The 11,846-nt window shown below is 35.3% G+C and overlaps 2 protein-coding genes across 2 annotated transcripts; both read left to right on the top strand.

Moving 5' to 3' along the window:
• Positions 1 to 605: 605 nt before the first annotated feature.
• Positions 606 to 8,643, top strand: LOC140783842 (putative elongation factor TypA-like SVR3, chloroplastic). Its single transcript, XM_073130919.1, has 14 exons — positions 606 to 946; positions 1,785 to 1,894; positions 2,429 to 2,632; positions 2,789 to 2,965; positions 3,095 to 3,247; positions 3,884 to 3,973; positions 4,524 to 4,658; positions 4,772 to 4,888; positions 5,713 to 5,864; positions 5,940 to 6,024; positions 6,169 to 6,263; positions 6,660 to 6,825; positions 6,932 to 7,127; positions 8,043 to 8,643. Exons 1-14 carry the CDS (start codon positions 703 to 705, stop codon positions 8,171 to 8,173), a joined length of 2,055 nt encoding a protein of 684 aa, XP_072987020.1. The 5' UTR covers positions 606 to 702; the 3' UTR covers positions 8,174 to 8,643.
• A 328-nt stretch (positions 8,644 to 8,971) lies between these two features.
• LOC140783840 (uncharacterized) lies at positions 8,972 to 11,543 on the top strand. The gene is made up of 3 exons (XM_073130917.1): positions 8,972 to 8,999; positions 9,097 to 9,394; positions 11,076 to 11,543. The coding sequence occupies exons 2-3, from the start codon at positions 9,130 to 9,132 to the stop codon at positions 11,288 to 11,290; spliced, it is 480 nt and encodes a 159-aa protein (XP_072987018.1). The 5' UTR covers positions 8,972 to 8,999; positions 9,097 to 9,129; the 3' UTR covers positions 11,291 to 11,543.
• Positions 11,544 to 11,846: the final 303 nt, after the last annotated feature.

Here is an 11,846-nt window from a genome sequence, read left to right as displayed (position 1 = left end):
GAATTAGTAAGCTAAATTATTAAGTAACTTTTTTTTATAATAATTATTTATTAGAGTAAACTCTATAACCTTTTTAGTTATAAAAAAATATTTACTATCACTTTTGTGCGCTTGGTTTTCATATTTTGAGAGTGAAAATAGATGGTATACAAATTAGATAATAGTAAACTTGTATTTATAGCTATAATTTTTTTTAAACACAAATTCAAATTCAGATAATGATGTGATAGTAAATTAAAATATTATATCCATTAAGTATAATAAGGTATCACATATTGAATATATCCACATTTATTTTCTGAATTTATAATAACTTGTGATATAATTACTGACATATATATATATATATATATAATTAATAAATAGATACGATAACTAGATTAGATATTCATATAAAGTAAACAGAATTTTTTTATTACTAGTTTCATAATGTTTTAAACTAAATGGAATATTGATTCGGAACTATTCTTTATCTTATATCCGTATCTATCTGTATAAACTATCAGAAAACGAATATGAATTCAAATATTAAAATAAGAACAAATTCGATACGATTTAATCTGACCCCCGAATACTAAACCAGTACTGGCGGAACACTTGCAACCAACCTCAACAATATAAGTTCCAAGACTCCTCATTTCCCACCTCAAGCCGATTACAGCCTCTCACTAGCCAAATCCACTACGCTCTGTACGCGAGCAAATGGAAATGGCAGTCGGCTTCCGCTCTCCACTGAGAGCTTCCCCGTCTGCTACTATTATATCCGCAAACCCTAGCCCTAACCCTAACCGTAGCAGAATTCGAGTGTCAAAGGAGATATTTGGCTGTAGTCTTCGTTTATCTCGAGCCGTTGGTGGATGCCGGAACTCCGATCTTTGGTTGAGGTCGTCGCGTCGGCTAGCGGGTGCCAGATGCTCGGTGTCTCAGACGACGGAAGCTGCTTCAGGTTATTGCATGTGCAGATTTTTTTTTTGTTTTTGTTCTGGTTCTGATTTATGTTGTAAGATATGTTGGACGTTATGATAAATATCGTGATTAGGGATTATGGTGACGACATGTTAGATTAACAGCTGAGTTTGATTGTTATCATCGGAAAATGGAATAAAGAAGACAGAGAAACTGGATGATGCAAGAGCTACTTCTCTGTTATGTAGGGTTGTAAAGTAATTAAGATGATCATGTATGTTTTTAATCAAGATGAATTGATTTGTTGTTTAGGCGGAACCTCCAGAGGTACAATATCAGATACCTAAATTACCATAATGTAATTACTTTCACATGCATCTGAGATATAGGAGTGGATGAAGTAAAAAATTTCTGATTCATTTGATGTTGGTGTTACGCTGTAACTGCCTATCGAGACATCTAAGGGGGTGATTGGTTGGACAAATGTCTAATGGTGTGAAATTTCATTCCCTTTCTATGTTGTTGCCTTTATGTTTAAAAGAAGTTGCTCTAGGTCTACCAAGTAAACTAGCCTGATTAGTTCTGAGAAGAGAATGAACACTATTAAGATCAGATAATTAAGTTACATATGAAAGGAAGTTTCTTTTCTTTCATTATGCTTTTCTAAATACTGTTGAATGTACTGTATATTTTGAGCCATCCATGATGGTAATACTTCCTGCCAATTTAGAGCTGATATTGATGAAGTTATTTTTGCTAAATATTTATTAGATGTTAAGAAATATGTGACAACAGATTGAATTGTTTAATAAAATGTTTTCTTTTTTCTCAAAGAAGTTTCTAAGAGCATCATGTGTTTTCCTGGCTTAATAATGCAGTGGAGAAGAGAAAACAGACGACTAGAAGAGATGTACGGAATATAGCAATTGTTGCTCATGTAGACCATGGAAAAACAACATTGGTGGATTCAATGTTAAAGCAAGCTAAGGTAGAATCCTGCACCTAGTACCTTTGTTCTGTTTAACCTCTTCATGTTGGTCACCTACATGAAGAGGTTAAACATGACAGATGACTAATGGTTAGCACACAAAAATACACTATAAATGCTCAAGTTTTTCATGAACTTTTGTGTGGTAAATCTAAAATTTTTCTATTTGAAAGCTGGAGCTTGGAAGTACTTCAGTTTTATTTGACCATCTTTCAAATCTTTACTTCGACTGTCATGAGAATGATTATTGTTCTCCATTATTTTAGTTTTGTAATTGGAAACATTTGTACCCTTACTTTTAAAGGTAAGGCAATTCAACAGTTCAACCTCATATACTACAGAAGATATTAGATGCAAAAAAGAAAGCTGAAGCTAGAGTGCGTGATAGGTCCTAGAGGCTTCTTAGAAGTGCTGCAATTTGTTTTTTTCTGCTAGCTTGGTCCCAGTAATTATATTGCTTAGTCTGATCTGTCATACTTCGTAGTTTGCACATTCCTCCTGTATTAACTATGCGTATTTCTTCCCTCTCCCCAGGTCTTTCGTGACAACCAAGTTATACAGGAAAGAATAATGGACTCAAATGACTTGGAACGGGAAAGAGGGATTACAATACTTAGCAAAAATACATCTATATCCTACAAGGGTACTAAGATAAATATTATCGATACTCCAGGGCATTCTGACTTTGGTGGGGAGGTGGAACGTGTTCTTAACATGGTTGAAGGAGTTCTTCTAGTGGTATTACACAGATTCATTTTTATTAACTAAACTAAATCATGCTATTGCCTGTGCAGTGGAAAATGCTTCTATTGTCTTGAAACTTTTTGTCTTGTTTAGCATCTAATCTTTTCTGATATGACACTCAAATGATGCTCAGTGCTCTGTTATATGTAGGTAGATTCTGTGGAGGGGCCAATGCCACAGACTAGATTTGTTCTCAAGAAAGCTTTAGAATTTGGACATGCTGTTGTGGTGGTAGTTAATAAGATTGACAGGCCTTCAGCTCGTCCAGATTTTGTGATCAATTCAACATTTGAACTCTTTATTGACTTAAATGCAACTGACGAGCAGGTAAATCTGTCAAGTTTCTACCCTTGCTTCATGCTTTATTTAGCTTCTCCTATAGAGAATGAAATCATAAATCTGAGGATGCAATTTTCTTTAGACTACACATACTTATGATAATCCTGATCCATGCAGTGTGACTTCCAAGTGATTTATGCTAGTGGAATCAAAGGGAAGGCAGGACTATCTCCAGAGAACCTGGCCGATGATCTTGGACCACTTTTTGAGGCTATTCTTAGATGCATACCGGAACCTCGTATTGATAAAGATGGTGCACTGCAATTGCTTGTGAGTTGTTAACCGTATCCTCTTTTATGAATTTGTTTTTCCTGTAATGTTTTCCTTCATCTTGATGCTATGTTACTGGAAGTTTCTTCTAGAAGTCATCGATAGTATTCAATATAACATAGATTGTACTCATTGTAGTGCTCCTAGTTACATTTGATTTTCATGAAGAAATAGGTCTTTTTCCTGTCCTTTTCAATTAGAATAAGTATTTTGCCCATCTGTATACCTATTTTAGATTTGTATGGATTTAAAAATATTATTTCACTGGAGATCTAAGGACATAAATTAAGAAAATTTGAATTAGCTGACTCTTAGATTACAAATTTGAGTTTAAATAAGCTTATTTTACAAATAAAATGTTATTACATGGCATTTAGACTTATTAGTTAAATTATAATCAGGATTCAGGGCTGCATCTTTACATAGGATGCTTAAATGAAAGTTTTACAATATTTTAGTCTTATGCTTCCTTTGGAAAGTATATTATCTATTTATTGTAACAAGATCAACCAACTCTGTGTATTTAAGATTTTTCTTTAATTATTTAGAGGATGAAAACTTTGTATTGGCATGAATATCATCCCAGGAAAGCTACTAGTTTGCAATCTTATAGTTAATCATAATGTTACTTTACAGGTAACGAGTACTGAGTATGATGAGCACAAAGGGAGGATTGCAATTGGACGATTGCATGCTGGGGTATTGCAGCGAGGAATGGACGTGAAGGTATAAGTTGATTAGCTATTTTTTTTGATATTTTCTGTTTTCCTGAAAGGCTATCATCCTATCACCAGCTGCTGCTAATGTGAATATTCGAACTGTAATACTACTTTTTCTCATTAGTCTTTATTACAAATAGGTTCATCATCATGTTAAAGTGTTGGATACACCATAACAATATCTGTACTTTTACATTATTTTTGGGGTCCGGTTCTTCTTGTCCACTAGGGTTCCTCACCATTTTAAAGTGCTCCTGGCACCATGGAATTGGCTATTCTTTTTTTTTTTATACTTTTATGATAGATTTCTTTTTCTTGTTATGGATTAGATGGATTTTTCCAATTTTTTTAATAACTTATTTAACTTCGTAAAAATCTTGCCTGGATATCCTTTCTCCATCCACAACTAAGTTTGTGTGCCTTCCGTGGTGGTTAATTGCAAAGATTCTTGGCCATTTGTTTTATGTTAGGGAAAACAAATGTATTTCTTGGTATCCATGCAGACAGCTCGTTTAAAGAGCTGAGGCAACTGATTTTAAATTACATTATGTTTTTAGGTTTGTACATCAGATGACGCTTGTAGGTTTGGGAAAGTAAGTGAGCTTTTTGTTTATGAAAACTTCACAAGGGTTCCAGTTGAGAGCGTGGAAGCTGGTGACATTTGTGCAGTATGTGGCATAAATGATATAATGGTTAGTATATTTGTTCCTGCAACTAACTGCTAGTCATTTTCAACTTGGAAAATTGAACTTTTTATGCTACATCCCCATGCAGAAGTGATATTTTATAAAACTACATTATGCAGATTGGGGAAACAATAGCTGATAAAAGTTCTGGGAAGCCATTGCCTGCCATTAAAGTTGAGGAGCCAACAGTTAGAATGTCTTTCTCTATCAATACTGCACCTTTTGTTGGCCGAGAGGTAACTTGGAGTTTTCTTCAGATTTAGGAAATATAAGATGAATAACTTGCTCAAGATAGTTGCTACTTGTAAAACTATTATGATATTGCCAACGTAAAAAAGTAACTATTATAATTTATTGGTAATTATAATACTTTATTTAAATAATTCATTGTTCAAATAGTTATACATAATAACTATATATGTGAAATAAATTAAGCTATTGACCATGTAGCTAATTACTTAAAGAAGATAAAATTAGATTTGAATGATATAGCTAAACTATATAGAAACACTAGAGATTAGCATTATGAGATACGATTGTGCCAGCCGGCATATATCATGTTTAGAGCTGAATTGCAAAATTTATCCAACATCATGCCCATGACCAGCAGTTTCTAGGCTATGTTAGGTTTCCTTAACATAGCACATGTATGGAACAATTACTGTCAAGCAGAAGACCTCTAGACTTTGTAGCATATGCTATGCGTCAGCTCGTTGCTTGTTGCAGCATGTGAAGTGCCTGACGCATGGTTATATTTGCTCCAACCAAAAACTGGATTTGACAATACTGCATCTTCATAAAAAGAAACTGCGATACAATTGCATTGGCGAATGTAGGCTATAAAACTACCTCCTTACTTCCTCACAATTATGTAAAACTTGTAAGTTGAAACAAGGAAAAGTTCTGCACACAATTCATTGCACTGGAATTATTTCTTTGTATAAATTTTTTTTTAGAATGTTGAAGTCTCCTCACATAGATTGATGTGGCTTATTCTCGTACTACAATTTTAGATTTTTTCCATAGAACTATATTTCATCAATATTAATTTATATTTCAGGGGAAATATGTGACTAGCCGAAATCTTCGAGATAGGCTGTATCGTGAGATTGAGAGAAATTTGGCCATGAAAGTGGAAGATGGTGAGACAGCTGATACATTTATTGTTAGTGGAAGGGGCACACTGCATATCACCATCTTGATTGAAAACATGTACAGAACAAGCTTTTCCACTTTTAAAAGTTGCTTTAACAATATTTATGACTCACTATGCATAGATATATCCAGGCGAAGAGAAGGATATGAGTTTATGGTGGGACCGCCAAAGGTCATAAACAAAAGGATAGATGATAAACTGCTGGAGCCTTTTGAGGTATAGTTTCCATTAGAAAAAATCATCATAAAAATGCAACTTTTAGAAGAAAAGAAATTCTGAGAAAATTTTACCAACTATATAGCCTTCTGATTTCTTTACTTCAAAGCATGCAAATTTTTATGGTTTTGTTCTGCACTGCAGATTGCTACAGTTGAGGTTCCTGAAGAATACATGGGACCAGTTGTTGAACTTCTAGGAAGAAGGCGCGGGCAAATGTTTGACATGCAAGGGAGTGGGTCTGTCTCATATCTATGGATTTATGAAATTCCTCTAATTGAGCTTGCAGTAGTTCATGAATAAACTCACTGTACCGTGACTTCTCTTTACTTTAGCATTGTTTTGGATGTTAAGCTATAGTTGTCACCAAAAGAAAACATTACGTCCATGTTATAGAATAAAATGAGCATCAATATGAGGATTCATCTGTCTTATAGACTCTTGAAGCCCTGCCTTGTGCATACATTTAACTCCTACTTTTTTTATCTATGATTATCTTTTCTACTACTCATCAGTCGTCAGCTTTTCTGTCAAAATTTGTGCTGTCATATCCATGATCCTTTGTGATACAAACTTGTCTTCATCCACAGTAACTAACCTTGGTCGTGAATATAATGAACCCTTTTTTCTCATAGGTCGGAGGGAACATCATTATTAAAGTACAAGATTCCAACCAGGGGCCTTCTAGGCTTGCGAAATTCAATCCTAACAGCTTCTCGGGGCACAGCTGTTCTAAACACAATCTTTGATAGCTATGGACCATGGGCTGGAGATATCAGCACACGTGACCAGGGTTCCTTGGTAAAGTCTGCAATCTGCATTTTGAAATTGTAGCTTGTTCTGTCATTTAGATTGATTTTGCAGTTGATGAATATACCAAAAATCTGAGCTCTAGAAAATTGTGCAGGTTGCTTTTGAAGATGGCACTACTACTTCCTATGCTCTTTTTAGTGCACAAGAAAGAGGGCAGATGTTTATTAGTCCAGGTATGGAAGTGTACAAAGGTCAGATAGTGGGTATCCATCAACGACCTGGGGATTTGTCACTTAATGTGTGCAAGAAGAAGGCTGCAACAAACGTTCGTTCCAACAAGGAACAGACAGGTATGGCTTTTATTCTCACCGTCTGAATCTGAATACTGTTGGAAGAATTATACTGTTTCTCCTTGAAGATTCCTCACTCCCTAATCCCAAAATGCGATCATAATACCTGTCATTAGAAAAACAAGACCACATTCTATCAATCCTTAAAGTATTGTTTTGCCATATCTTCGCCAAGCAGATGATACATCTAATGTAGGAGTTTATACATGGCAAAAAACAAGCTTTTGTTCCATTAATGCTTGGAGTAGTTTCTATCAATTAACTTTCAGCAATTAATTATTTGATCGTAGGTAAATATGTTTCATCATACAACCACCACTACAGTGCAGTGGTAGGAATGGGCCCACCCGTGGCATGAAGTCATGGGTTCAAGTGTTTGTGACCGCAAATTAAAATAAATTGTGTTGTGCTTATTTTAATCCATTGTAGCTCATGATTTAGCTTATTTGTGGCTCATATTTTTAAGAAGGTTAGCTCATATGTGTAACTTACATATCAGAGGAGGCTAGTTCCTATGTTTAGCCTAGGATTGCATTTTGGTGTGCTTGCTTTGATCCATTGTTGTCCGTGGTTTGATCTATTTATGACCCATTTTTTGAGAGGGTTGGTCTAATATCAAACTTATGTATCGGAGAGAGCTAGCTCCTATGTCTAATCAACGGTTAGCCTACTCTCTATCGATTAATATGTTCCATTATGTTGGTTCATCAGTGTACCACAATCATATGATCCCCTGATGTGCATGGCATTTGTCTAGTATGTGCATTTCACTTTACAAAAGAAATATTGTTCTGTGGCTTAAAACTTCATTCAAACGTTCGGAACTTCTGGCTCTATTAAATTGTAGTTTTCTATGCTTTTCCTTCAGCCAAAACCACTGAATATTTGTTAATTGATCTTTCTTTCTTTGTGCAGTGGTTCTCGACACACCCTTAAGTTACAGTTTGGACGATTGTATAGAATACATTGCAGAGGATGAACTAGTAGAGGTTACTCCCTCAAGCATCCGTATGTGCAAAAACCCAAAATTTGCTAAGAGAAGGTGAAGTGTCATTGGATAAACCGTGATACTACTCTATAAAAGCGGTACACTTGGTTTGACAGTCAATCTATATTTGGTGCGGCTTGCCTCCAGTCAGGTTGCTGAAAATTATTTTGGAACCTGCTGCACAAAAACTAATATGATATCTGGCTCAACGGACATACAGATTGCTGTCTTTTTAGAAGTAGAAGAGTTCTATTTCATGAGAATGAGGTTCATCAGAACTTTGCCTTCCTCAAAAGAAGAAAAACAATCAGAATATTGTAGATACCTCATAACTGATGGATATGATTCCATAGAATTTTGGAGCTATGTTATGCTTCTCAGGTGTTTAACCTAGCCAGTATTTTTAGTGATACTTATTGGTCCATTTGGTCACTTTTGTATTGCCTTCAAATACAGGTTCATGCTTTGTATTTTTGAACAATCATCGAAATGATAACAATATAGTCTGAGATGACTGTTTTCCTTGCATCTCTCCCACCTCTGAATCCTATTATGGTAATTGGTTTTTGTAACTAAAACATTGATAAATACTGTACAGATGAGATATATCCATAATAAATATCTGAAACTCTGAAAAGAAGGCCTCTAAAGAGTTTCGTAATACTTTGTTAGGCATTCAATCGATAAAATGCAATCCAAAAAAGACTATGACGCACAGCTTATATTGTACGAATGTTTTCGAGTTAAATTTTTAAGCATGAGTGTTAAGTTTTGAGACTATTAAAATTTCATTTTTGAAAAAAAACCAAATGCGTAGTACCAAAAGAAACCAGGACATTCTATCTCAATTCACAACCGCTCTCACGAAGAAGGAATCAAGGAAGGTGGGGATGATACTTTTTTTTTTTTTTAATCTTTTTCCTTCATCTTATATTAATACGATATCCAAAATTTATATATGGCCATTATCCATTGCACTAGCTCCAACTTAGAACACCAAATGCTTCTTGCACAATGCTGCGTTCGATCCCCTGCGGAAACTCATCGCTCGCTCCTCCTCTCTTCCGCCGAACCACGCTTCCTCCTTCCTCTTTAGGCTTTACAAAGCGAAGCAGGAGAAGGCTCTCTCCTCCAAATGCCTCAATGGAGAAGGAAGAAACTCAAGTCGAGATCGATCGGGAGAAGGCCCGGGAAGCGCTGCAGAAGCTCGACCAGCAACTCCAGGGCCTCTCGCAGCAGGAATCTCCCCCAAGGAAGCGACCGCCCCCTGCTGTTTCGGGTATGTTCTCGATGCCCGCCGTAAAGGCCGTCTCTTCTTTAGGTGCTAGTATTGCTGAGTTGTGTTCTATAATTTGTTGTTTTGGAATTTGGATTATACCCAATTTGAGAATTTGTTTCTTGGTCACTATGGCAAGGAACGCAGTTTAATTTTGTCCTTGGAGAACTATTTTTGTGGAAAAAGATCACAACTTTTGGAGAATTTGAAGTTATTTATAGGTCCTTTTACTCGTTAGCTATAAGAACAACATGAAGAATTGGCTTGGTGTTGGTTCGGTTAAAGAGATAGAACAACTATTGCTGTTCACTAGGTAAAGTAACTACCTGCCACTTCCAAAACTAGGTGCAATGCAAAGAAATGGGGCTTTGAAATTGTGGGATTCATTGCATGAAAGAAAAGTTGATGACTGTTATGACCAAACTTATTTTTGTTGGACTACTCAAATCCAACAATATATAGGACAACCAAAGACTATTGCTAATCTCATAATTTGAAATGCTTCATCCTCTTTATCTTAGCTTTCAATTGTGTATATTCTAATTAATTGTTCTTGTGCGACGTATGCCAATTTGGTCGCTTGCAAGTGTATGATGATTAATGCCCAGTGAAGCAGGAACTTTTGGTGATTTCTCATCTTTAGGGTTTTAATGTCTTTACAAACCAAACAATAGGCAGTCATTTTATGATTTCCTATTTTTTTCATTGTTCATCCTTTTCTTTAAGCTTTTACAACTGCTATAGCAAATTAGCAAGTAGAACAGCATAGAATCCATTTGTGAAGAAGGCATAAGTATCCTGTGTAAATAAATCCACTACTTTGTCTAAAGACTTTTGTCACCAAACATGCCTATATCTCTCAAATCTTTTCATCAGGCTGTTGTTTCACTTTGCATTGAACACTTGTAAGAGACAATAATGTATGGAGAAGGAAACAATTTTCCATGATATGTCTTTCACTTAGCGGTAATAAAGTTGTCAGAATACTTTAAGGTTTCAAGGAATATGAGAAGTGTCCATCTCAAATATATTTCTGATAGAAATCTTTGATGGATCAAACTATCTTTCCTTCATTATTGGACAGTCAAAACTGGTGATTTCCTCCAACTTTACTCTTTCTCATCTCTCCTTTCCGCTTAACTTTTGACCTTTTTAGCCCTACAAGTGAATTTATAATCTTGTAGTTGACAATCTCTTCTTAGAGAAACGAAAATACATTGCTAGGGAGGGAGGGTCTTAATCCGAATGAGAGCTTTGTTGAATATTGGGAACCTATATACAACCAAAATGTTAAGCCATTAGATGTGAGTTCAATAGTCTGCACTAAGCCTTTTCACTTCAGCTCTCTTTTCCATATAGGACTATTATGTCGCATGCGATACTCAACATATCATGTAATCTCATATATAACATGAGACATTATTTTCTGGATAAGCTTATTTAAATGTCTTTTACCTAAGAATGTGACTATTGCACTTTTTTTTGGTAACAGCTTACATCATGCAATTGATATGGTTATGGTAGGCAGTAAGTAACTCAGTAATCAAGAACTTTTAGCAGTTCCTTCTGTTCTCATTCTATAAATGTTAATTAAATTTTAGTTCTCTTCTTGTTCTCATTTCATTTTATATACTGCTTTATTCCTATTTATCTGATATTCTATCTTTTAATGGATGAAACACAGAGCCTAATCTGGATAGAGACATGATAACTGGCAGACGGATGGAAGAAATGCCAGCAATTTCCGGATCATATGTTGCATATACTGCAGTTGCACTAGTGGTACTTACGATTTTCAACAATATAATGTTCAATTTGTTTGTAAAACCTTCTGTCGATGGCAAAGAACAGATTGTGAAAATTGAGAGAGTACCTCTGGTTGAACCTGGAGAGCAGTAGTTGCCGCAGAATTAAGAGGTTATTTACATCAAGATGTCTTTCCAACTTTTAATCAAAAAATGATGCCCTTACAACTGATGATGTACAGGTAAATCCCCTTCTTTTGTGAGATAGAAGGAGAGATAGGCAAGTGATGTTTGACAGTGTTGTAAACCATTTATATGTCTCAGTTCATGTAATCTTTCCATACTATTCCTAGTCCAAATGAAACCACTATTATGTCTTTGAAAAAAAATAGCTCTCTTGTTATGCACGAGTATTGGTATTAGAACATGTTATTAATTAGAAAAAGAAGAAGGATAGTTAGATTTCCCTGATAGAAATGCATCATCATTTCATCCAAATATATCCTCGACATGTTTTGTTTTTCTTCAGTCAGCAGATATAAAGCTTCTTTAGGTCTTACATACTTGTCTCATTTTTCATCAACCACCACTTCAGGCTTTTCAACATATCCATCTCAAAGCTTGAGAGGTCACTCTTCTACCAAACCTCCAAATAATTTTAGTTAGGATTATCACATCTCTCCTATCTACTCTCGATAATTACTATGAAG

The sequence above is a fragment of the Typha latifolia genome, chromosome 3, assembly GCF_019914945.1.
Source record: "Typha latifolia isolate L0001 chromosome 3, TyphaL0001v2, whole genome shotgun sequence".
Taxonomy (NCBI): Eukaryota; Viridiplantae; Streptophyta; class Magnoliopsida; order Poales; family Typhaceae; genus Typha; species Typha latifolia.
The sequence above is the reverse complement of the archived record's forward strand: the minus strand, read 5'-3'. Positions and strand labels throughout refer to the sequence as shown.